The 26,511-nt window shown below is 38.6% G+C and overlaps 1 protein-coding gene across 1 annotated transcript in view; it reads left to right on the top strand.

Moving 5' to 3' along the window:
* UNC80 (unc-80 homolog, NALCN channel complex subunit) overlaps nucleotides 1–26,511 on the top strand; it is a 5,631,640-nt gene that overhangs the window by 3,564,405 nt on the left and 2,040,724 nt on the right. Inside the window, exon 35 of the mRNA XM_044060513.1 lies at nucleotides 20,051–20,237. Within this exon, the coding sequence (XP_043916448.1) occupies nucleotides 20,051–20,237 (187 nt within the window). The remainder of the gene's footprint in view (nucleotides 1–20,050; nucleotides 20,238–26,511) is intronic.

Here is a 26,511-nt window from a genome sequence, read left to right as displayed (position 1 = left end):
TTGACTTTAAGTAACTTACATACAAACTAACAACTGTGATCATGCATACTCTCGCTCTGGTTGCGCCCTCAAAATGGCACTAGGGCATACCTGTGTGTACAATTTATATGTCCATGTACAGCCTCGCATTCTCCTTAAAGATATAGCATACACACACTTTAGAACATACATTGTTATGAGACCGTTTGGCATGCAGAAATCACAGGTAATCTTTAGTCATGCATTATACAATATTAAGTATACAGGTGTATACAGTCAAGTCCATATTGCTGTGTACCTCACACTAGGCTTAGATACTTGTCCAAATCATGTGACATAAAATTGTGAATTAGCTTGAGCAAGTGGAACAGTTTCTGTAAAATGATTAACCTGTAGAATGTTTAAATCTCTTTCTGGAATGGAATCAGAATTTTGAACACATTCTGGTCTGGAAACGGTATCTGATCACTCTTAGACTTCGGACCTGCATCACAGAAACAATGTTGTGATTGCAATGATGATGATGATGATGATTCTGGTACAGGAAGAAGATGTCTGCGGTTCCTCTTATACTTTATACATTTAGAGTTTACCAAGTAAGATCTCAGCTCGGCACAGATTCCTGTAATCTGTCCTATTCGATCAAATCCTTTTGTTGCTTGAATTCATACCATCTTTCCTTCCTTCAATGGATGAAGTAATCTGCTCGATCTGTCGTAACTAGAGTTCTGGATATTACGCTTCTTAAGCAACTGAGCCTTGATGGTTTTATTGTTCTTCGGTTTAGGTTGCAATAAACTGGAAGAAATATAGTTTGCCTGGAAAGTAGTCTTTGAGCAGATATGCCAAGAGTATCATCATGGGCTATATTTCTGAGATTAAGCAAATTTAAGAACACATCAGTATTGTCATGCTTTGACCTTTCAAGTAATTGCTTTGCACTCTGCACTGCATGTTCAGGTAGATCATTGGACTGGGGATATTCAGGACTACTACTGACATGTACAAAGTCCCATTCTTTCGCAAATTTCTGAAACAACTGGCTAGTAAATTGAGTACCATTGTCATTAAAAAGTTTGTGTGGACTACCATGAACTGAGAAATGACGTTTCAACTTAATAATAACAGCAGTGGAAGTTAGATTACAGTAGGTGGTAGATCAATCTCAAACCAATTCGAGTAAGAGTCTACTAAAACTAAGTATTGTTGATTATTCCACTCAAAGATATCAGTTGCTATAGCAGACCAAGGTAATTCAGGAACTGGACTTAGCTGAAGCGGTTTTGTTTGCAGATATGGTTTAGTACTATTGCATACTAAACAAGTAGAAAGCACTTTATCAATGTCTTTCAGTAATGAAGGCCAAAATAGTAATTCTTGTGTTGTTGTGTTAGCGGATGTGGATCCTGGGTGACCACGATGCAAAATCTGGATATACTCTTTTTGTAAGGAAGCAGGAACAATAATTTTTGGACCTTTGAAAATAATGCTATCTTCCATCAACAGTTCATCTCTGTAAGGAAAATACATTTGCACTTTGACGGCCATCCGACATTAATATAGTGATTGAGATTTTGTAAAATTGGATCAGTCTGAGTGTGATCTCTTAACTCATCAAGTCTAGTCATGGAAAAATTACACACTGACATCACATCAAAGTCAAAATTCTCTGCATCAAGCTGATCTGTTGTATTTCAGGGCAATCTGGATAAGGTATCAGCCAGATAGAGCAGTTTGCCTTTTGTGTACACCATTTTGAAATTGTACTTTTGCAATTTGAGCATCATTCTTTGTAATCTCGCTGGAGCTGAATACATAGGCTCCTTTAGAATAGTAACTAGATGTTGATGATCAGTTTCAATTTGAATAGCTCGAACAGAAATATAATCATGAAGCTTGGAACATGCAAATACTATTGCCAAAAGTTCCTTATCAATTTGAGCATATTGCATCTCAGTTTGAGTTAGTGTCCTAGATGCATAGGCTACTGGTTTGCCTTCTTGAAGTATAACTGCACTTAGACCAAATTTTGAAGCATCACAGGAAAGAGTAACTGGTTTATTCACATCATAGTAACTTAACATAGTTGGGGTGGCAATTTTCTGCTTAAAGTTTTCAAATACCTTCTGGTGTTGTTCCCAACCATGACTATGCAACATTTTTGCATGTGAGCTCTCTTAAAGTAGCTGTCAGCTCACTGAAGTGTGGTTTAAATTTGCCCAAATTGGCCATGCCCAGGAAATGCTATAAAGCTTGTACATTGTCTGTTGCTGACTCAAGGGTACCTGCTTGCTTGCGATCTAGCATCACTTGCCAAAATGAACTCTTTGCATCCAGAATAGAAAAAACAGTAGCAGTCAGTATTAGAGCTGCAACTTCTTTGACTGTGCGCATTGGATGATATAGCCTTTTCAGTGCTTCGTTCAGATCTCTTGGGTCAATATATATTCTGATTTCGTCTGAGTCTTTTATATGAGCAGCTACCATGGACGACACCCATTCCTTTGGTTCTGTGACTGGACAAATCATACCTTGCTGCACCATTTTATCCACCTGAGCTTTAACTTTATCTTCCATAGCTACTGGAACTCTTCTTGCTGGTCTAACTACTGGAGTGACCTCTGGATCTAACTTCATGGAATACACAACTGGAAGTTTACCTAACTTGTCATCAAAAACATCAGCATACTCTGAGAAAATGGCTTCTGAAAAACTAGAACTGAGAAATGCATTTATGTGATGGACTTCTTTAGCAAAAAAAGCAGATTCATTCTTAAACTATCTTTAAGACCCAATAAAGATTGCACTGGTCTTCGGACTACATAGAATAACAAATTGTAACAGTTTTCGGCCAAATAACATCAAAGCATTACTGAACCTTCGGTTTGAATTTCTTCACCTCCATAAGCAACAAGTCTCACACTGCTGGTTACATTGAGTCGTTCCTTTGTTCTCACTCTAGCAAAAGTGTATGCTGATATAACATTACACTTTGACCCAGTGTCTACTTTGAGCTCTGTGGATTTTCCATTGATCCAGACTGCACAAAATACTTCACTTCTTGTTAATAAGTTCACTGCATCACCTCTTTCACCAAGCACTGATGCATCATCTACATAGAAAGGTGACTGCTTGGGCTATACTTGATCAACTTGCTTTTATGTGCAACAGCTGCATGAGGCTTACTTTATTTGCAAAACTTTTGGAAATTATTCCATTTTTTTACACTTTTGACATTGCTGACCATATGCTAAGCACTTCTCTGTTTTAGATTCATGATTTGCACCACAATTGCGACAGTTAACAATAACGCTAGACTTGGGTTTTGCTGATTCATGTTTGCACTGAGCTGGTGTAAGCTCCTTCATTAGAACTTTCTGGAAAGTCACTTGCCTTCTTTGGAAACCCTGTAGCTGCCACATGCTTAGGCCTGCTCTTGTTTGCCATGTGTTGCATACTATCTACATTTGCTCTGGAACCAACTGAAACCATGCTGTTGTCACTCGCAAGCATACTCGTGTGTTTTTCTGTCACCTCATGGATTTGACAGATCTCTATGGCCTTGCTGAGTGTTAAATCACTGTCCCAAAGTAAAATCTTTCTCACAGCAGCACTTATTAATACCACACACAAGCCTGTCCTTTATCAGCTCATCCTTTAAATCACCAAACCGACAAGTTTTAGCTCTGTTTCTCAAGTCAGTTATATAGGCTGCCATTGTTTCCCCTGGTTTCTGATATCTCAAGTAAAACAAATACCTCTCTAACATAATATTTGTTTGGGGGTAACACATTTCTCTGAACTTGCGCTTCAAAGAGTTTGATGGTCTTCCCATGATTCAGCTTGTACAATATGATGGTTTGCACCTTCTCCTTCATATAGTGCTGGTGCATACACAAATGAATGTTCTCTTTCTATGACCTTAGACCCATGTAAATGTAGCAAAATGAATGCCCTGGAGCATGCATCTCTAGCTGAATAAGCTGCTTGTATAAACTTGCTCAAATATTCTCCAATTATCTGCAATATTCTGATCAAATACAAGTGGTAGGTGGTTTCGAAATCCATCCACCATATTAACACATACCAGCGAAGGTTTTGCAAATAAGCACAAACGTACACACATGCACATAAGTCAGAAATAATGCCAGTACTTGTCCAGTGCCTTTGTGCTCTGAACTTACCATCCCAGTCACTTCAGCTACTTTAGCTGATGTTTCAGTGAATGTGAGGTCCCCACAATCACAGGTCAGTGTCAGTATTAACCTTGGGTTTATTACTACTTTTTCATTGGATGCACCCCTAATTAGATCCATTTTAATTAAGAATTGGGGCTTCTTACATGAGGACACGACCATTAGAGATAGAGTGGGGGATGTGCCCAAGGTGGTTTTTAGGAAGGGCTGGAATTTGAAAGCAACAGTGGAAGGCTGTATGTCCCTCCACCATTCCCCTCATCCTGGTATGTTTAAATGTGGATGTTGCCGTTTTTGTAAACATATTAAAACTGCTAACACTTTCATGGTACGTAACCAACGTTATTGTCAAAGAAAGGTTTAATTGTGATTCAAAGGGGGTTGTTTACTTGGGTACTTGCCAACATTGTCCAGCATTTTATATCGGTAGGACAGAGAGACCCCTGAAAAATAGGATCTATGGATATATGTATAGTATTGGGAAATTGAATTTAAATAATGCCCTGGCTAGGCATTTGAAAATTAACCCTACCCATGAATTTTTGTTTATGGCTATAGATAAGGTTGGCTTGGATGATGGGGGGGGGGACCATTATCATTGAGACTTGATGAGAAAGAATTAGCCTGGCAGCTTAGACTTAATGCATATGCCCCCCCCCGGGACTCAATGATAGTCTGTCCATTAAATGTATTCTCAAGCTGAAATCTTTGGCTAGGTAATATGGGGCCCCCATTTAATCATGTATATTGTTCATTATATTGTATTGTACTGTGTGAATGTCTCTATGTTTGTATGGATGGAGTGTGATACACACACATATATATAATTTTGTGCACATATGTATAAATGTGTGATTATATATTTATTTTTATTTTTATATATATATATATATATATATATATATATATATATATATATAGATATATATACACACACACACGTTTACATTATTCAATATACATACATATATTTTTTCCTATGTTTTTTTTTTACACATTTTTCATATCCGATGGTGCTTTGGCAATGTATTTTGTGTTTTTTGCATATTATGTTTTTATATATAAATGTATATAACTTTTTATACAAATTTGGGTATTTAGCTTTAAATGTGGGTGGATTGTAGACTCATATTTGATGATGTCATTGATGGTTGCCTGTTTAAGTGATTTGTTGTTTTAACTTGTTTGTCTGAAGAAGTTTGCTAAATTAAGTAAACGAAAGCGCTAACTTTACCTCACTTGTGGCTTGGAGTTGTTTGTTTTTTTCATTTGGGGATTTGCAGTTCATTTCGATACTTTTGCAATATCATTAGAAAAGCTAAATGCTAAAGTCATTTACCATCATTTGCTAAAGTCGTTTATCATCATTTTAAGAAACATGCGAGAACTTTACGATTTGACTGAATAACTCATGAGCACTGTAATAGTTTTATAATGTCGTCTTTTGCAAGAAAACACCTCTTTTCAGTTTAAGAAACATGTCAAGTAACTGCACAGTAGTCAACTCCTCCCTGGTTAGGTCTAACCACAAACTAATCACCTTGGAAATTCACATCCCTCCCACCCCCCCCACTCCCAAAGCGCAAAGGTAACCACCATGAAAAACTTCTCCAAAGCTAACTTTGGGCTCCTAAAAACAGAGGTGGCTAACTTCACAGCACCCATGCAAATGGAGATCAGTTGCATGACCGCCGAATCATACACCAGTGCACTGTACGAACACGTACACAAATGCATGGATCTCACCATACTCAATAGAACCAAGACGCTCTCCTTCATAAAAAGGAAGCCAATCTGGTGGTCATGTGCCATAAACAAACTATACAACAGAAGGAGGAAACTGATGTGGAATAAAGTGAAGTTCCAAGACTGGAAAATCTCTCTTATCAGCCTCAACAAAAAGTTGAAATCCCTCAACTCCTCTAAAGGTAGCTATGAAAACAGAATTGCAGCAGATAGTAAAGACAACTGCAAGGCCTTCTATAGTTATGTAAAGAATCTCCACTGCAATACCCAGATTTGCTCTGAGCTACTGCACAATGGTACCTCCTATACCGAGCAAACAGATATTGCCAATATACTGGCCGACAGATTAAGTGCCAACTTTAACCCCCCCCCCCCCCAAGGGACCAGTCACAATATCAGTAGATTGTCAGGCACCCAGTATTACTGCTGCACAGGTTAAAACAGCACTGTCCAAGGCCAAGAATACAGCTTCTATGGGACCTGATAATATCCCTGGCTGTGTTTTACATGAACTACAGAGTGAAATGGCACCTCACCTGTATGCCCTGTTCAATCACAGCCTCACATCAGGCTTTGTCCCTACTGAATGGCGCACTGCTACATCATCCCTCTCCACAAAGGAGGAGCGACTACAGACCTGGGAACTATTGCCCCATTAGCCTGACGAGTCTGATATGCAGAGCTGTGGAATGCATCATCATGGACCTAATAAACAAGGATATAGGGAATCTCCAAACTCTGGATCTCACACAGTTTGGTTTTATGAAGGGTAGATCATGCTTGGTCAACTTCAAGTCAGTCACCAAAGCTGCAGATGAAGGCATGGTGGTTCATACAGCCTACCTTGATCTGGCCAAGGCCTTTGACACCATTCTTCACTCAAGAGTCATAGAAAAACTCACTGAAATAGGCATCAGTCCCTATATCACTAGATGGGTTGCAAACCGGCTCACAGGTAGAACCCACAGTGTGAAAGTAGCTGTCTCCAAGTCAGACTGCCGACCAGTCACGAGTGGAGTCCCACTGCGTTCGGTCCTGGGTCCCCTCCTGTTTGGTATCTACTTTTCTGAAGTCCAGGCCAGCAAGAAGGGACTCTGGCTGACGAAGTTCACAGATGATTGCAAGTTGGGAGCTATTATTAACTCCCCAAGTGATGTTGACATTCTGCAGAAAGGCCTCACTGAAACCATCGACTGGTGTCAGAACCATGGCCTTAAGCTCAATAGCAAAAAATGTATTATTATCCCCTTTGGATAAAACCTGGTTCCCTTGAATTACCATATTGGTAGTAGTCCACTAAACACAGAAGGCGTTATAAGAGATCTGGGTACACAGGTTGACAGCAACTTCTCGTTTGACCACCACATTGCCACTGTGGTCAGAAAGTCCTTCTATGTGGCACATCTCATTACTAAGGGTTTTGCATCCAGGAAGAAAGAGGTCATTGTCTCCCTCTAATCTTCCCTCATTAGGCCAATCATTGAGTACAATGCCCCATTTGGCATGTACCTCACTAAACACCTGCAACAACTGGAGAGGCCGCAAAAGTACCTCACAAAGGATCCTCAGCCTTAAATATTTGTCCTCTATGGACAGACTAAAAAAAAACCCAACTATTCTCTGTCTCATATCGCCTACTTAGAGGCAATCTCTGCGTGACTTACAAAGCCATGTTGGACCCAGCTCTGTTAGAAATGCTACATCTAAAGAAATCCCAATCCCTCCACACCGTATGCTCCAGAGACCTCAGCCTCATTACCACAATCAACAGAAGATGCTGGAGGGACAGGTTCATAACCCAGAGACTGCCCATGCTATGGAATAGACTTCCCATAGATGTCAAGCAGAGCACCTGACTGGCCCTCTTCAAGAGAAATCTTGATGAGTGGATGGGAAATAGAAAATTCAACCCAGTCATCACTCCAGTAGCTTTACTCGACAGAGGCACTGGGAATTAAGGTCAGGTGGCACAATGCCAAGATAATCCTATGGGCTAGGCTTGTAAAGGCTCTGGGGCCATTAACCTAGTACACACCTATGAATATCTGTTGCCCAAAACTCACTAACTTTTCAGAGTAATTGCACTTTGCGAATAACTGCATACAGCACACTGAAATGTCCCCAAAGTGGCGGTACCTTGCTAGGCAACTCTTTACAGTACAAGAAGCACTCTGTAATGGCAGCATTTTGCAAATAGACACACCCAACGCAAGCAACTTTTCAAAATGGCTATACTTTGACAGTACTTCACGAAATAGTTAGACTTTGCATACAGTAAACTCTTTGAACTACATGCACAGTAATAAGCACACACTGTCAGCACTTTTCCACACTTTGAGATACTTCAAATAACCTTAGTTATGCCCTTGATACATTACAAAGTTGTAGTTATGCCCAAATACAGCACATTGCCAAAACACACAGTTGCCTTGCTTTATTTTTGCTTAATGTGCCCTTTATTTTCTTATTATTATATTTGTTTTTCTCGTTTTAAGCCCTTTCCATGCCCAATGTACTTTTCTTGTGCTCATTTTACTCTAGACATGCCCAGCTACACCTTAACCACACTTGTTTTGCTTCAAACATGTTCGTTTTGCTTCAAACATGTTCGTTTTGCTTCAAACATGTTCGTTTTGCTTCAAGCATGCTCATTTTGCATCAAACTTGCTTGTTTTGCTTCACACAGGCTCATTTTGCTTTACTGTTAATTGTTTCATCAAGTACTTTTATTTTAAACATTTTCTTTAGTTAACAAACTTTTCGTGCTTTCTGGTTGCCTGGTAATGTGGTTTGTGCCCTTGTAATGCCCTTTTTGTCTTTTGTAGCAAATAAACAGTTTGTGCTAATTTTCATTACCTTTGATTCTTTCTGGCTGTTTGTGCTCTTTTCTCACAGTTTTACCTTCACTGTCGTCTTTGAACCTCACGTCTCCAAATATTATTCTCTCTTCGTTCCTAGTTCTGACATAGTCACTCTCCTATCTAGGATACAATCGAAGAGTCTTCATGGGTTCTGTTCAGGCAGCTTTATTGTGTACAAACACATTACTATTGAAGACTATTGACTTTAATTTAAGTAACTTATATACAAACTAACAACTGTGATCATGCATGCTCCCTCTCTCTGGCTGCTCCTTCAAAATGGCACTAGGGAGTGCACGTGTCTGCAGTTTATACGTGCACGTACAGCCTCGCATGCCCCTTAAAGATATAGCACGCACACACTTATGCTCTGATCTACAGTAACTACTAATGCTGCATTTGAGAACCTGAATTTGATAGCCCTAGTCCCTAAGAAAGTGGACTGTGTCCTTCTGGTCTGAGTCTCCTGAACCAGATATTATGGTGTCAGCAGCTATTTTTAAGGGTGTTCCTACATCTGAGAGAGTAACGATCAGATGAGGAGTCCAGTGTGGTGGATCGGCTGGGGAAGTATATGCATGCGTATTTTCCATTCTGTTGAAGGCACTTCATTACCTGGCCAGCATGGTATAATTCCAGCTTAATGTATATGATGAAATGTCCCAAACAATAAAACCTTTGCCAGACAGACCAGATAAAGACAAGTTCCTGATGTAAATGGGACATGAAGGTGAACCTTGTAGTGTAGGTTTCCTTGTATCGCCAAGACTGTGTCAGGGTTGCAGAATCTGACATAGCAACTTGCTGGCACATCTGTCTTCATTTGTCAAATTTTGCCAAGGATTCCTAATCCACTTTTTATGTATGTTCCAGTCCAATTACAAGTGTTATTCAGGCTGGAAGTCAAAGCACATGTGCAAATATGGAAACAAAGTGTGAGACTAATGGCTTTTTGTGTGAGATTCAAACCTCATCATCAAGCTTTTTCCATTGTGCAAATGCACCTCCACTATATGTGGTTTTGGCATGGGTAACAGTCAAAGAAACAGCAGTCTGGGAGCAGCCTAAGTCTAAAGATATTGCAAACTACAAGCAGAGGGTCTCAACTGTTATTGAGCTGCTGTGTTCCATTTTTTGGGCTGTCAGCAGCAGTCCTGAAGCCTTGCCTGGCTACTCCCATCTGAGGCTGTCTCTCCTGCTATCTATCTGCTTTGAAGTCCATAACTAAATATAGATGAATCAACAGCCTGGTTTCATGGTACAGATGGATAAAGCCCTGTCTAAAACTGAGATGAATCAAGTTCTGTTCTCAGCTCAGGTTCTGGAGGAGCCAGGCAGGAGAGAATGGGAGTGAGCATCCAACACTGTCTTGCTCCTCCTGGCACTGCAAACACCTTTCAGGAAAAAGTGTCTTATAGGCTGCAATAGTTGGAATGTCTGCTGCGATGCTGCTAAATTAGACGTGTTAGCCTTCATGTTGAGTGTGTGGAAATGTGTATGCATTGTACACATTCACATCTGTGAGGACGCACTTAGCTGCCAACCGGAAGGTTAAGGCCAAGTAACAGAAAAAATGCTGATGGTTGCATAAATGACAGCCTCCTATGACCAGCAGTCACCCACTGGGAGAGATGGGCCCAGTTCATGGTAGGAAGCCTGATAGTCAGCAGGCAGTGGGGATAGAAAAAGACCAGTGAGGGCCATTATATCCAGGGATAACAGTTCTGTTTTTTCTGATGTCAGTTTCCTTGTTCCTGATTCTTTTAGATTTCCCACCCCATTAGAAAAAAAGTAGGAAAAATGGTGGATGTAAATCTCATAAATAATATCTATCCAAGAAGTCCCACCAGACTAAATAGGGTTCAGATATTACTCCAGGTTCTTTTTGATACCACAAAAGACAAAGGGCATAAGCTTTGGACCAAAACAGCCTAACTGTATTTGTTCCCAAAGAAATCTTCTGCATAGATACAATGCAATTTATTCATTGTTGGCAGAAGAAGATAGGATCTGCTGTCTGGGCATTCATGCTGCCTACCTTCATATCAAGGTTATGACAGAAAACATGAAGTGTCTTCAGTTCAGAGTTTGAGACAGCCATTTTCAGTTCTTGACTTTTCCATTTGGTCTCATCTCAGCCCCCGGGCTGCTTGGCAAATGCTTGTCCATGGCTCTGGTGCATTTACACCTTCATGGAGCCCATTATCTGGATAATTGGATCTTAGCTGCCCTTTTCTGTACAGCACTTAATATTGATGAGGGAGTTTATGATACGCTTGTTCCACTGCTCACATTTAAAGGCTGAAGTTTTGACACAAACTTATGGAGAATAAAGACTCCCAGTGGTCCGAATCCAGTCTCCGCAGGTGAGTCTCATCTTTTTTGTACCTTCTTGTACCTTCTTCATCTGTTGCTTCTTTCTCTCCAAGGGTGCTGGTTGTCATGTTGACAGCTACACCAATGGTTCCTTATGCAGGATCCCACATTAGGGTTCTTTTGGGTCTAATGATGTCATAGACTAGACTCTCTGGTACATTGGATCTGCACTTCTAGGGCCTTAATGTGTCAATTAGCGTGACGGACAGATACCAACAATTTGTGCCTCAGGAGTCCTTTCTACATATTCCCCCTTTGGTGACAGTACCATGGGGTTGGGGGAAATTTTGATGAATGAATGGTTCATACTGTCTAGCCACCATTAGAACTATCAGTTCATAACAACATACAGGCATGGGAGCAGTCCTGTTGATTTTTTATGCCTTTCAGGACTTCTTTACAGTGGGATTTCTCAGCTTACAGGTGGACAGTGTTGTAAAGTAGATCGACAGACAGAGGGGAACTCAATCCTTTCCTATATTCTGGGAAGGTATGAATCTGCAGGAATTGATGATGTCCATCAGCTGGTTCCATATTGCCATCTATATCCCCAGGAGACCATTTCTGTGGTTGACAAGTATAAGAAGTACCTGCTGCTATCTCATGAGTGATGCATCAGTCCCTTAGTAGCATGGTGGCATGATGCCCAATGACTTCTTTACTTTCCTGACTAAAACCAAATGCAGAAACTTTTTTCCTCATTCCATCACTGGGGAAATGAGGGATACTGTAGACTACAAGTGGCCACCTGGACTCCTTTATGTTTTTCCCCCTTTTCCTCTGATGTGCGATTTACCAGAAGACAAAATTCTACAAAACCAGTGTGATCCTCATAGTTCCTTACTGGCCCCAGCAGATCTAGCTATCTCTTCATCTACCTCATGTGTTGACCCACCCATCTGGCAGATCTCATTGAGATGTTTACTCTATAAAAGTACAATGCTTGACTTCTCCACTTTCAGTAGATGCTGCTTATCCATTCCTTTCTGATACAGTAGTCAGTAGCCTCTCCTCTTCCTAAAAGCCCAACAGTAAAACTTAGTAGGGACATATGGACACATTTGGTGGTGTTGGCTAACTCCAAGGGCTTAGATCCATTTTCCTCAGCTATTCATTCAGTCCTTGAATATCCCACAGATGTTTTCAAGCTGTTCTTACTTATTCATCTGTTAAATGTATTTGGCTGATGTTTCTAAATGTTATCCAGGCCAAGATTTAGATATATTGGCCTCAGTGAAAGTATTTTTGTAGTTGCAGTAATGTCAGCCAGACAAATTACAGAATTACAAGCCCTTTCATCAAAACCCTTGTATCTGTTTTTTCACAAGAGCAGGGTTCCCTCCAAGTCAATGTATCTTGTATCCCTAAGGTGGCATCCAGTATCAGTCTATACATCTCCCAGTATTCTTTCCAAGATACTTCAACAAAGGAGAATTTCTCCTTCATTTATTAGCTGTTCACAAAGAATGCAGATTCTATATTCACAGGATAAAGGATTTCAGAAAAGCATGATTATTTATTTCCTTTACTAAGCTGAAGTTATGAGAAGCAGTTTCTAAAGTAACTCTATCCAGATGTCTTTCAGATTGTATCTTCTATGTATATCATAGAAAAAAACTTGCCTTTAGCTTGAAACTTACGTCAGACTCAACAAAAGCAGTTTTTACTTCTTCTGCTTTCAATAGAAGATTAGGAGTTAATGATATTTGTGCAGCAGCTACCTGAACAACAGCACCCACCTTAGTGTCCCACTATAAATTGGATGAACAGCGAAGATCACTTTCATCTTTTGGCTTCACCATACTCAGGAATGTCCTCTCCTGATACCACCCAGCTGACAGCTTGGGATTTTGTCCCACATGTTTGAACAGATGAAAATAGACAACATTGGGTACAAAAACGATGTATTTACTGTAACGTTAGATCCACATTGTCTAATTTTTGTCCACTTCAAACTCCCTCCCTCCAACCCCGTTCCAAATTGTCACCTTTGGCTTCTAGATGACCGAGTGGAGATTACTTCCTGTCTGAGCTCAGTCTTTTTAGACTGAATACTTTTTCATCAGCCATTACAATTAGTAGATTGCTTTTCTTCTGTCGCAATACTTTTTTTCCTTTCCCTAGGTTATTTCACTACAGTTCACGCATAATTGTGTGTTTGAGTGTGTGTGTGTGTGTGTGTGTGTGTGTGTGTGTGTGTGTGTGTGCACGCATATATATGTGTGTGTGTGTGTGTGTGTGTGTGTATGTATGTATATATATATATATATATATATATATATATATATAATATGTATGTATCTACATTATACACATACACAAATATTGTTTAGGAGCATACTTAATCTGAGCATCTGTAGTTCAACCTAGGATGTTATGGGTAGAGGATCCAACAACCCACATGTTTGAAGTGGATGAAAATGCGACAACAAGGATCTAATGTTATGGTAAGTACGTAACTTTCATTTATATAAAATAAAACAAAACCATATTAACATGTTCCCAGTTACAGACATTATAGATTATATATATATATATATATATTCTTTTATATATCTGTCATCAATCCAACATTACATAATTAGCTCAATTCCTCCCTTCCCTTAAACCTCACTCCTCCTGCAGAACATTATTCTGCATGTGGTGCTCCCACAATTTCTTTGTGTATGTAATATGCTCTTACCATTTTATAAAGATCCCACTTCCAGTTTTTTTATCTCTGTTACAATATTCAGTAATTCAAATACAGTTGGTGTAGACTTTGATTTCCATTTTCTAGTAATTTATTTTTTTGCCCGACTTCAAAATTAAACTTAATGAGTCCTTACTATGTCTAGGCAATTCAGATCTTGTGTTGCAGCTGGAAAAAAAACTTTCCATACTTGCACCCATTTGCTCATCCAATATTTCTGACAGAGTACTCTGTAGGAAATTTGTAAAGTCTGCCAACTCATTACACTCCCCAAACATATTTTCCAGTTAACTCTTTCTTTCCCATCACACCTCCAACATTTGACATCTACCTAAGGAAAACATTGTTGTGTCTACATGGGGTATAAAAATACCAATGCAAATACTTCCAAGCAAAAATCTTAAATCTTGTAGACATCGTTGCATGTTTGGGAGCCATAAGTATACCTTCCCATTGCTTATCTAATCTCTCTACCCAGTCTTTGCTAACCTTCTCTGACTGATTCCTATAGTTATAGTGCAATATTTTAAATACCCTACTAATTAACCCTTTTTAACAGGAATTTCTGTTATAGATGCAAATAAAAACTCTACCAGAGCAGGCCTTTTACTTAGGATTCCTCTATCAGCCCATTATAGGCACTGCAGTTTCTAGCCTACAATCCAAATGTATTCTTGGCCTCTTCCCTTTCTGTTACCTTTCTTTTTCTAGTTATTTGCTGCCAATATCTTACTTGGTTCCTTTGCCTGTTTTTCTCCAGTAAATTCCTGACCCCTCTTTGCTGTTCTCTCTACCCCTAATTGCAATAATCACTGTTGGAAAAATCTCCTTTCTCCATTCTTGTATTGGCTTAGTTCTAAGTATACTTTCTTTTGTTTTATGAGTATAATAGTCTATGTGGCTGTTGTCATTCTCCTTAAGGAACTGCATCCAAAATCCTACTCTCTGTTTATTTTTTGAATCCCCCCCCCCCCGCTTCATCATCATCCCTTTCCATGTTGAATTATAGATTTCTGCTTGTGTTATGTATATGAGCCTTAACTGAGTAGCTGTAAAATATCTGTTCAAATCAGGTAATCCTAAACCACCTTGTTCTATTGGAAGGATTAACTTATCCCACTTTACCCTTGCCCACTTCCTCCCCCAGATTAATTCTATTTATTCTTATCCACTGGTTGATAAAAATGTGCCTGACCAGTATATAAAACTAAACGGACTAAAAACATTTTCACTGCTTGTATCTTGCTATCCATTTCCATAAAAAAGAGCTTCCAGTTTGTCAGTGTTTGTGTTAGATTTTGTTTAGTCTCTTCCCATGTATCCGTATTTGCCATAACAGAATCCTTTTTAATCTATACTCTCAATTACTTCATTTTATTATGTTCCTATAAATATGGGTATTGCTGAATCAATTTATGTGTGGTTACATAGTTTACAGCTGTAGCTTTTGTTTTGTCTTCATTCATTTTATATCCTGAAAAGACTTAAAACTCTCAAAATGTTCCACAACACTGAGATATCCTTTTCTGATTTTATTGGGTACAAGATAATATTGTCTGCAAATAAAGCCAACTTTTGTTGACTGCAATAGCAATTATATCCCTGGATTTTTGAATCCTTTATTTTCTTTTCAATGGCTCTAAATATAAGCAAATAGCCGAGGGAAAAGAGGATACACCTGCATGGTTCCTCTTTTCAGGCACAACTTGACAGTGAGGAATCCTCACATTTTAGTTGTTGACTTCAGTCCCTCATATATTATCCTAATTAACCTTATTGTATCAGGGAATGTAAATACTTCTATTGCCCAACTCATAAAATCCGAGTGTACTCTGACAGATGCTTTCTCTGCATCAAGACCCACGAGCAACAGCAGTATTTTATTACATTCTGCTTATCTCTAGATCATTGTTCTGTTAATGTTGTCACATGTTTGACTCCCCTCCACAAAACTGCATTGATCCATATCTATCAATTTTGGCAACACCTTTGCCATTCTTTTAGCTATTATTGACCTACACACTTTATAATCATGGTTTAAAATTGAAATGGACCTGTATGAAACTGGGTCTGATTGGTCTGTGCAGTCTTTAGATATTACAGCCACAACAGCTTTCTTCCAGGATGTTGGTGCGTTTCCTCCTTTTAAAAGACTGTTAAACAAAACTTTCCATATCTTTATCACTTTCTTCCCCCAAAGCTTCCAAACAGCCACAGGATCGCTATCTACTCATGGAGATGTTCCTGCAGATTGATTATACAGCATTGTTTTTATCTCATCTCTTCCAGTCTTAACTGTTAGTTTTGAACCTCATCTACCTGATGCATAGTTTCTAGATACTCCTTTATTTTCTGTTTAGCACTCTACAGTTCTACCTTTTCTTGTTTTGTGAGATTCCCCTTATTCTGCAATAGTTTAACCTTTGTCATCCCCTCTAAATAATACCTGTTACCTCTTAACCGTATCTCTTTTTCTTTTATTTCTACTCTGTTTTGAAACTCCACTTTCATTGTATCCCACTCACTACCTATAACTTTGGAAGAAATTTCTGTTTTCTGTAATAACTCCTGAACAATTCCCACTACCCATTCATTAAGTTACCATCTTTTAATAGGTTAGTGGGGAAGTGCCATTGTCTCATTTTTACTTCATTAACCTGCATTTTCATCTTGGTTGTTGTTGGCACATCATCTGAAATAGTTATTGGATGTATGACAATCTTTCAATTAAATGCACATGTTGCTGTGAAACATAATTTTTGTCTAGTCTAGCTGAGTTATACCTTGGGGAATAATATGTAAATTCTCTCCGTGTTCCTACTACTGAATTCACATCTTCCATACCAAGTATTTTCATAAATTAATTCAGAAATCCACTCTCTTTTATTATGTTTTTCCTTCTAGGTCCCCATATACATCCTCACTTTAATCAAGTTCCAGTCCCTACTTATAAGCAATATTACCCAATGAAAGCTAGTTATTTCTCCCAAAATTTTCTTAAGCTCCCTAATAGCAGTTTTAGGTAGAATATAAATACATGGCAGTTTAATCCTCCTCCCTTGCCAGTAGACACTTACTAACACAAATCTGCCATTTTTCTCTATTTTTCCTCTTTTATCACTATTGTAGCTCCTCTATCAATTAGCACAAGTATAACCTGGATCATTCATCCCTGATATTCTCCTGAATATCCATCCAGAAATCCTTTCTTTGAAAAGAAGTGAACATGTGAATTTGATAAATATGTCTACTGTTGCATTGCTATTTGTACTCTGCATTTCTTAGTATAATTCAGTACTCTTGTCTTTATCTCTATACCTTTGAGGCCATTCATATTCATAGGTAATATGGAAAGTGTAGCCATTATGATAAGAAAGTATCCATTCCCACCTATAATATTTGATAGCTTTTTAAATGTCCATTTCCAGATTTTGTTTTGCATGCACCCACTAATGTGTGGCAGGGTGATCACAACTGTTTCTTGTCATATTCAAATGAACCTATGACATATTTTACAAGACTTTTTGTTTTAATGAAAATCCTCAAACAAAAAGAACATCTTTATAACCCATTAACTTCAAACAAACATGCAAAACTATGTATATATTCAAATAATGAAGTTTAACTCTCCTGATAGGAAAAAAAATCCGAAATCAACAGCTGTATCCACAGGCAATAACCTAACATTAAGGTTATGTATGCTGAAGTGCATGTTACAGCATGTTCTCCTGCTTACTCTAATTGCTGTCTGTTCTTGTCTTTATTCCCATTCCTGATGTGAACAACAGCTTATATGCTTTCAGAGAACTTTAACTTATAGCCTTAAGGAAAAGAACACTGGTTATCTTTAAATAAAACTAAATTCTACAGTGCTCTAGTAAATAAATTGAAGTGTTTAGGCACCAGGAAAGTTGTTATCTCTTATTTACTTCCAGTAAAACTTTATTTTTTACAAAACTGCTTATTCGTGTACCTTTTAATTTTTTGCAGTTCCCTCAGCAAGCAATGCCCAGATCTCTTGAGATTTGTCAGCTCGTCTCCATGGAAACATAAGAAGAGAATATACAACTGCCCTCAACTGCAGACTTCTCAACTTACACTGAACATGTATTTGCTAAAGGAAAACTTTTCATTACATTCACAGTTTTCTCTAATTTTTAAAGTCCACATGCTTACACAAAAAAGCTTTTTATTAGATTAAGCCATGGGCATTAATAAAAACATTCACCTATGCAGAAGTAAGAGAAAACATCTCAGCTCTGCATATATTATAGTCAGTGCACATTTACACCCAATTCCCCATCTCAACAGTTAAAGATTACAAAATATTAATTTTAACATGCTTTTGTCCAACCTTTCTTCCCTTTTTACATTGTAATGTCTGCATTTCTTTAAAAGAGAAAAAAGTACTTGTTTATATTATCATGCTTATCATGTGTAACAATCACTGAAAATGTTTTACTATATAACATGCAGTTTATATTATGAAATGTTTTATTCAAATATAAAGAGCAAAAATTGTTTTACGTACTGTTAATTTTTTCCCTTTTATTGTCCTTCCCATCGTTAATGACATAAAATGTGTTGTATGCCTTTCAGACCCCCACAAGTTTAACAAGTTCAACAAAAATCCAGTCTTTCTAAGCCACTTTTTTCTTTTAAAGCCATATTTCACATATGACTGATGATTTGTAGTCTCATATATATTTAGTAATTTCAACATTGCTAATTTTCTTCCTGTTCAACTCCATCTCCCAACCCCAGACTCTGGTTCAAGTCCAAGGATCTCTCAGTTTTTCTAGTGAATTCCTGTTTTTTTCTGTCTCGCAAGCGTCTTCCTTTGGAAAACGCAAATGCAATTTCATCTTGCTTGAATTGTAGATTTGTAGTACAGATTGGTAGTATCAAACTGTTTCCTTTAAACAGTTTTCAACCAACATTTTTTCATGTTAAAGTCTTCTGATTTTAATTTGTTATACTGTTTACAAACAATACTTTGTTAATACTGAATGCTCAGTAGTCTTTAACTTCAGTACTACCAAGCTTCTCCATTTATCTGAATTTGCGTGTTGTTCACAAAAAAGGTGAGCTTGAAATCGGCCCTCTTGTACCAGCACTCTATCCCAATTAACACATTTAAATAACTTCATTTTAATTTATTTATTTACTTTTGCTTACTGGAATAATCTGACTGGGCAGTGCCCCTTTTCAGTAGAGGCACACTGGGAGAAAGCTCCATTATTGTAAGTTTATTTATAGTGTAATATATCTGATTATAAATAAGCAGCTATAGTTGAAGAAAATATTAATTAACAGGCAATTTTGTTTGATAATATATTATACAAGGTGTGTTCTGACAATATAACGCAAGTCTGTATAATAAGTTCGATCCATGGTAAATGTTATGTAGTTCAACACTGTCAAAGAACTGCAGCAATTAAATATTACTCTGGTAGAGAATACTAACAGTATACAGTTTGTAGGGAGAGAGGATACCAAGTCAGGACATCGCAAGGCAAAATAGAGTATGCAAATAACATGGTAAATGTAGATGTAGCAAGGTAGGAGGTTTAATGGAAAAAGGAAGAGGTAAGGGGGAAGAAAGGAAAGAGTGTTAATGGGTGGTGCTCTGTATGATTAATAAATATCTGTGGACCATATGTTTTAATCGTAGTAGAGCAGGACCATCAGGTGTTGCTTTAGCTGGTGTTTAAAAAAAATAAGATTACTGATTAATCTTATTTGAAGTAGAATGCCGTTTCACATTCTTTAGACATGGTAGGAAAAAAGAGTCACTTGCAAAGTTTTTGGAACTAGATACATTCAAAAGATGTCCATCACCATAGCATAGTATTCTGTTTGGTGTATATTGTAGGAGGATGTGGGATAAGCTTGGGTATTTTTCCAGATTGTTGATGAGGGTATGAGACCAGGCAGTGAGGGAGTTCAGTTCCACAGGGTTGTTGTAGGGCTAAACAGTGATGTGATTTCTGGGGTATATTGACTACATATTTTGCTATTTTGTTGTAGCGCTGTTCAAGTAAGTTAGATTAACTGGCTTATAGATTGGTAAAAAAAAAAAAAATGAGAGCTCCATAAATAAATAATGACTCTCTAAAAACAATAAGGAATTAATGGAGATACTGGAAGGGAAACATGAAAGCAGTAAGTGATATTGATTTTTTTTTTGTTATTTGCAGAAATCGTTTTCTGCCAGAGCTGTGTCCCGGTCTCACCAGCGAGCTGAGCACATCTTAAAGAACCTACAGCAAGAGGAAGAGAAGAAGCGTCTAGGAAGGGAAGCCAGTGTGATTACTGCCATTCCCATCACACAAGAAGCTTGCTATGAGACAACATGCAGTCCTACATCAGAGCAAGAAGAAGAAGGTGTTTATTTACTTAATTACCTATTACATTTTGTTGATCTGATTGGTCCATCAGGACAGATTCCATTCTCAATAGGGACCTGGAAGAATAGTGCCAAATGTAACCTACAAGAAGACAGTTATCAGTCACTTGTATTATACACTGAATTCAGTAACAGTTCTGCAAAATCATGCTTAAAATTATTCATGATATTCAAATTTCAGTTTACATTTACTTTAGTAAATTTCATTTGCATGTGAAAATTCAAAAAGATTTATTTAAATTATTTTAAGTACATGAATGCATATATATGTATGCTTTACTGCTGGCAAAAGGAGATGGTTTGCTTATCGTAGCTGTACCTGGTTTGCAGCTAGTACATTGCAGTTGCCCCAAAAATTCATATATTCCTTTCTTTCCTGCATCTGTTGCAATCCCTGTTGAAGGTATCAGATGTGTTATTCACCCTCACCCTCTCTGGCAAATAGTTGGAACAAATTTGCATCTGTCCATAGACTGTATAAAGTAACATTTCCTGATCTCCTGATTGTAACTTGTTCTCATTATTTGTAGCTAATGACCTATGTAGACCTCATCAGTCTTTGCTCTGTAATTGTAGTCTGTTTCCTGTATCCCCTTCTACCCTTGTTGCTTTCTTTTGTACCTTTTCCAGTAGTGCTATGTCTTTTTCTTTGTGTGGTATACAGAACTGCAGGAATTGCCCAATATGAGGCTTAACCACTAACTATCATGTAGATTAGGAGACTGACTTTGTTTTTAAAATAGTTTGTTCCATTCAGTAGGCATCCCAACAACCTGTTGACACTTAACTGCAGTGTTTTGCCTCTGCATGTGGTGGTCCATTAGTGCTGTTATCACCACCCCATATCCTTCTCTTTGGCAGCTCTGATTGAGGTCAACCCCCACAAGTCTATATTTCATTCTCATGTTATTTTATCCCATGTAGAGCATTTTGCATTTTTCTGCATTGAATCTTAATTGTCACCTCACTGCCTGCTTTTGTAATACCCCACCCATCCCTACTGATGTGTATTCCTCCATGTTTTACAGTGACCTTAATGTCATCTGCAATTAGTTGGATTCTTTTCTTGAGCACCTCTAAACTGTCTAAAAGAATCACACCAAAGAGGTTTCTCAGTCTTCTTTGAAACCCTGACTCAGGCACCTTACTGAAATTAAGAAAGACCACATCATCTGGTACATTTCTGGTTGACAGCACTTTAATCCAGTAATAGAACTGGATCAGGTTGGACTGACAGCATATTTTATTTATGACTTCATGCTGATTCTTGACACTGAGTTTTTCTTTTTTCTAAACATCTTTGCTGTGAAATCACATTTCAAGTTGCAGCATGATAGAGAGCAGCTGCTGGCCTTGTTTGTTCAAGAGAAATCTTGACCAATGGATGGGAGAGATATACGTATATACCCATTATTACAGTGTCACTGCTGCCAAACAGAGGCACAGCAAAAATAATTAGTTCAGTTCATATAAAGGGGTGGTAAGCCACAAAACTATAGGCTAGGCTTGTAAATGCCCTCGGGCAGATAGCCTAGTATGAACCTATGAACCTATGAACCTATGAGTTTACATATGTTAATAGAAAGAAAACAAATCATAATAACACTATTGTTGTGAAGTACACCTTTTCTTTTTAAGAATTTTTAATCAGTAAAGCATTAAATAAATTGCTTAATTCCTGTCTTTCCTTGAAGTTTACTCCCCATGAGCATTACTGTATATGCATTGCTCCCACAAATTCAGTTTCTATGAATTTTGCTCCTTCCCTTTTCTAAAGATGTCACCTCAAGTCCTTTTAGTTTCTTTATATTCAATAAATCCAGTACACTTGGGTTAGATTTTGATTTTTATTTTCTAGTAATTGCTTTTTTGTGGCCACTAATAATATTAAACTTAGTGGTGCCTTACATTGTCTAGGCGGGTCTATATTAGATCATGGAAGTGTTAATACTTCGAATGGTCTAATATCAACCTGAAAACAGCGAACACTGAAAATAGCGAAGCTGCAGATAAACAAATTTTTTCCTAGGGAAAGAATGTGGTTGTCCGTTTCTGTGGCTTCGCTATTTTCAGCACTGTGGTGGAGAGTTACGGGTTGGGTTCAGGTAAGTGTGCGATTGTGCGGACGTTAGGGATAGGGTGGGGTATGTGAGTTAGGGTTAGGGCATGGGTGAGATGAATGTGTGATAGTGACGGACCTTAGGGTTAGGGTTTGGGTTAACGATAGTGGATAGGTAGTACTGTATGTACAGTTTAGTGTAGGGTTTGCTGTAGGATTTTAAGTGTATGTGTGTGGATTGCTGTTTTTTTGGTGTGCTTGTGTTGTGTGTGTGTTTCTCGGAACAGTGAATTTTTTCCCAGGGAAAAGATTTGCTGTTCTGAGCTTTTGATGTTTGTAGATTTCGTGGTTAGAAGTTCGAGGTTGTGGTATTCGATGATGAGCTGTTTCGTTGAACTGATATAGACCCGTCTAGGCAATTCATATCTTAGATCTCAGTTCAAAAGAGTAATTTCTTTAGTTGCTACCATTTATTCCCCCAATATTTCTGTCATAGTACTTTGTAGGAAATTTTTAAAACTCACTAACTCATTACATTCCTCATAAAAAAAAAAAATGTTTCTTGTCTCTTCTCCACCACTTCTCCAACATTTGCTATCTACCTGATAAAAAATCCACTGAATTTTACCTTGGGTATAAAAGTACCCACACAAAATATTTTCGTTCAAAATTCCTAAACCTTTTAAAATGTGCTGTACGCCCTACAGATTTCTTCACATTGTTCTTTTGTAATTTGCCTTTCTATTACAGTTTCCCAATATCTTCTAACCTTATCTGATTGATTCTTATAGTTATTCAGTATTTTATATGCTCTACTTATTATCCCTTTTTTGTGATCAGCCTTTCCTTAAAAATCCAGCCCACTGCTTTCTGTGCCACTGAAGTCAAAGAGGCAGGCATTTCAGTAGGATCCAGGATCGTTTTCCTTCCCCTTTTATAAATAAAAAGTGTTACTGCTTTTTTTCAGTCCTCTAATCTCTCATAACTGGCCAGTGATTTGTTGTACACTTCCATCAGAAATTTCACCAGAATCTTGACAAGGTTTGTGAGCATTTTGAGGACCAACCAGACTAGTCCTTTGGCATTGTCTTCCCTCATTTTAATTAACTTCACTACTGCTCACTTGAAATAAGTCCCCTTATCTGTCCAAACCTCAGGTGTATCACTCTCCATCATTTAAACTTCAATATCCTTCTGTCAATTCCTTGTGAAGATAAAGGCAGTGAAGATGCTTAGTACCCCAACCTTCTCTCCTTTCACTGATTAATTTAACCAATTCCTTCCCCACTCCTATATTTCCTGCTATGTATTTGAAAATCATCTTTCCTGTTTTATACCTGGCAGATGTTCTTAATTCTCACCGCTGCAGTAGCGTATAGGTAGCGCCCTGCCAAGGATACAGCTGCTGGCCAGCTTTCCAAGCCTCTAATTCCCCTCCTCACTCAGTCTGCTGCTAGGCCGCATCCTTTTTGGAGGGAAGCATATCAGCACCCAGAGTGAGGTAAATCTTCAGTAATCAGGGTAATCACTATTCTATCTAATACTGGCACCTTTAACTTATTAGCTGCTGATGAAGGGACCCTTTTAGTCCTAAAGCTCAAGTAACAAGTCAGTCCTTGAAAGCAATCATATCCCCTCTGTTATTTTTGTTTATAGGCTAGCATGACATGCATAACTCTTTGTCAAATGAGAGAGAATCTAATAACAGAATGCTTCTCTGTTACTGGCCTGATGGTGAGAAGTCAGTTTTTCAACTAACACCTACTCTGCCTGTTCCTTAACTAACTTTCCCTTTTCTCCTCCATTTTCTAGTTTTTAGAATCATATTTGGCATGTGCAAGTACCCACTATCTCTTCAGTGTGTTAATTGTAATATTTTAATTTATTTTTGGGTAATTATGAAGACACTGCTTCCATTCTCCTCAGCCTGGTAACATTTTTACATTTCAAATATAGCTCACAAAAGATGAAATTGTGGTTAAGCTCTAGGCAAAAACAGTGAGTGTTGAAATTTTAGGCAATTTATTTATCACAGGCAAACTCATCAGTTTACAGAGGGACGATCTAACAATCGGATGAAAAAACTTCTTCCTGATGAAGATGCAAAGTATATATTGTTCATAGGTTGGTACTAGGCTATCAGCCCTAGGGCCTGTACAAGCCAAGCCATAACAATTCCCTGACTATTTCTTTCCACAATGTTTACTTCCCTGGACCCCTGTCTAGCAAGGCGACTGAATTGATCCCCAGGGTAAATTTTCTATCTCCCATCCAGTCGTCAAGGTTCCTTTTGAAGAGGGCCAAGGAGGCGCTCTGCTTGACATGTATGGGCAGTCTCTTCCAGAGTATGGGGAGTCTCTGGGTCAGGAACCTATACCTCCAGCATGTTTTGTTCATTGTGATGACAAGGTTTAGGTCCCTGGAGCATGTGGCTCTGATGGATTGGGATTTCTTTAAGTTTCGCATGTCCAACAGCTCTGGGTTTGACATGGCCTTGTATGTTAAGCAGAGATCACCTCTGAGCAGACAATGTACAACAGACTATAGCTGGAGTTTTTTTAGTCGGTCAGCATAAGGCATCTAATGTAGGCCTGTGATTCCTTTAGTGAGGTGTTTCTGTGGCCTTTCCAGTTGTTGCAGATATCTTGTGAGGTACATACCTAATGGGGCGATGTACTCTATGATGTGTCTAATAAGGGATGAGTACAGTGGGACAATGACCTCCTTTTTTTTTGGATGAAAAGCCCTGCCCTTAGTGATGAGGTGTGCCACATAGAAGGATTTCCTGACTGTTGTGGCGATGTGGTTATCGAAGGTGAGACCACTGTCCACCTGTGTTCCTAAGTCTCTTGTCACACTTTTGAAGTTTAATGTACTGCCACCTATGTGGTAATTCATGGGTACGTGTTTTTTCCCAAAGGGGATAATTATACACTTCTTGGCATTGAGCTTCAGCCCATGGCTCTAGCACCAAGCATCTGTTTCTGTAAGGCCCTTTTGTAGAATATGCACATCATATGGGGATTCAATAATGGCTCCCAGTTTGCAGTCATCTGCGAACTTTGTTAGCCAGAGTCCCTTAGTGTTGGCCTGTACTTCAGAGAAGTAGATGCCAAGCAAGAGTGGTCCCAGGACTGAACCCTGAAGTATTCCACTTGTCACTTGTCTGGAGCTGGATTTGGAGTTGGCTACTTTTACATTGTGGGTTTTGTCGGTAAGCCAGTTGGCAACCCATTGAGTGACATAGGGATATATGCCCCAGCTTAGTAAGTTTATCTATGATTCCAGAGTGGGGGATGGAGTCAAAGGTCTTGGCGAGGTCCAGATAAGCAGTGTGGTCCACCTTACCTTCATCCACACCTCTGGAGACTGATTCAAAGAAGTCAGTCAGGTTCAGGAGACACGATTGGCCCTTCACGAACCCAAACTGGGTGGGGTCCAGTGTTTGAAGGTTGCCAATGTCTTTGTTTATAAGTTCCATGATAATACGTTCCATGGCCTTTCAGATCAGGCTCGTCAGACTGATGGGATGGTAGTTCCTAGGATCCAAGGTGGATTCCCCCCTTGTGGAGTGGGATAACTGTAGCTGTGTGCCACTCATTGGGCACGAAGCCTGAGGTGAGGCTATGATTAAACATGACACTTAGGTGAGGTGCCATTTCATTTTGTAGTTCATGTAATACACAGTCCGGGATGTCGTCTGGTCCCATGGATGCTGTATTCTTTGCTTTGGAGAGTGTGGTTTTTACCTGTGTGGCTGTGATTACCCGAATTTGGCAGTCGTTTGGTATTGAGATGGGCCCTTTAGGGGGTAAGAGGGGGATGAAGTTGGCACTGAATTGATCTGCCAGGATATTGGCAATGTCCTTTGGATCAGTATATTTAATGCCATTCTGTTGTAGCTCAGAGCAGATTTGTGGTGAGAAGAAATAAAGGAGGTGCCTCCAACACTTCTTAGGGGATCCTTGTGTTGACCATCACAAGGAAGATGACAGCTGCGGAAAAAATAGATCAACACAGCTTACTTATAATAACTCTGCAAAATATCGTAATCTTTTCTATTTCACCTAAATATGTATTCTAGCGGAAGGCCACAACTTATTTCACGATGGATAACAACTCTTGAAAAAAAAGTAGGATATCAGAAATTAACCAATAAATTATAATGAAAAGTAATGCTGAAGAATGTACTG

The sequence above is a fragment of the Protopterus annectens genome, chromosome 2.part0, assembly GCF_019279795.1.
Source record: "Protopterus annectens isolate FY-2018-M chromosome 2.part0, PAN1.0, whole genome shotgun sequence".
Classification (NCBI taxonomy): Eukaryota; Metazoa; Chordata; order Ceratodontiformes; family Protopteridae; genus Protopterus; species Protopterus annectens.
Note: the sequence above shows the minus strand (reverse complement) of the source record. Positions and strands in the feature narration are given on the sequence as shown.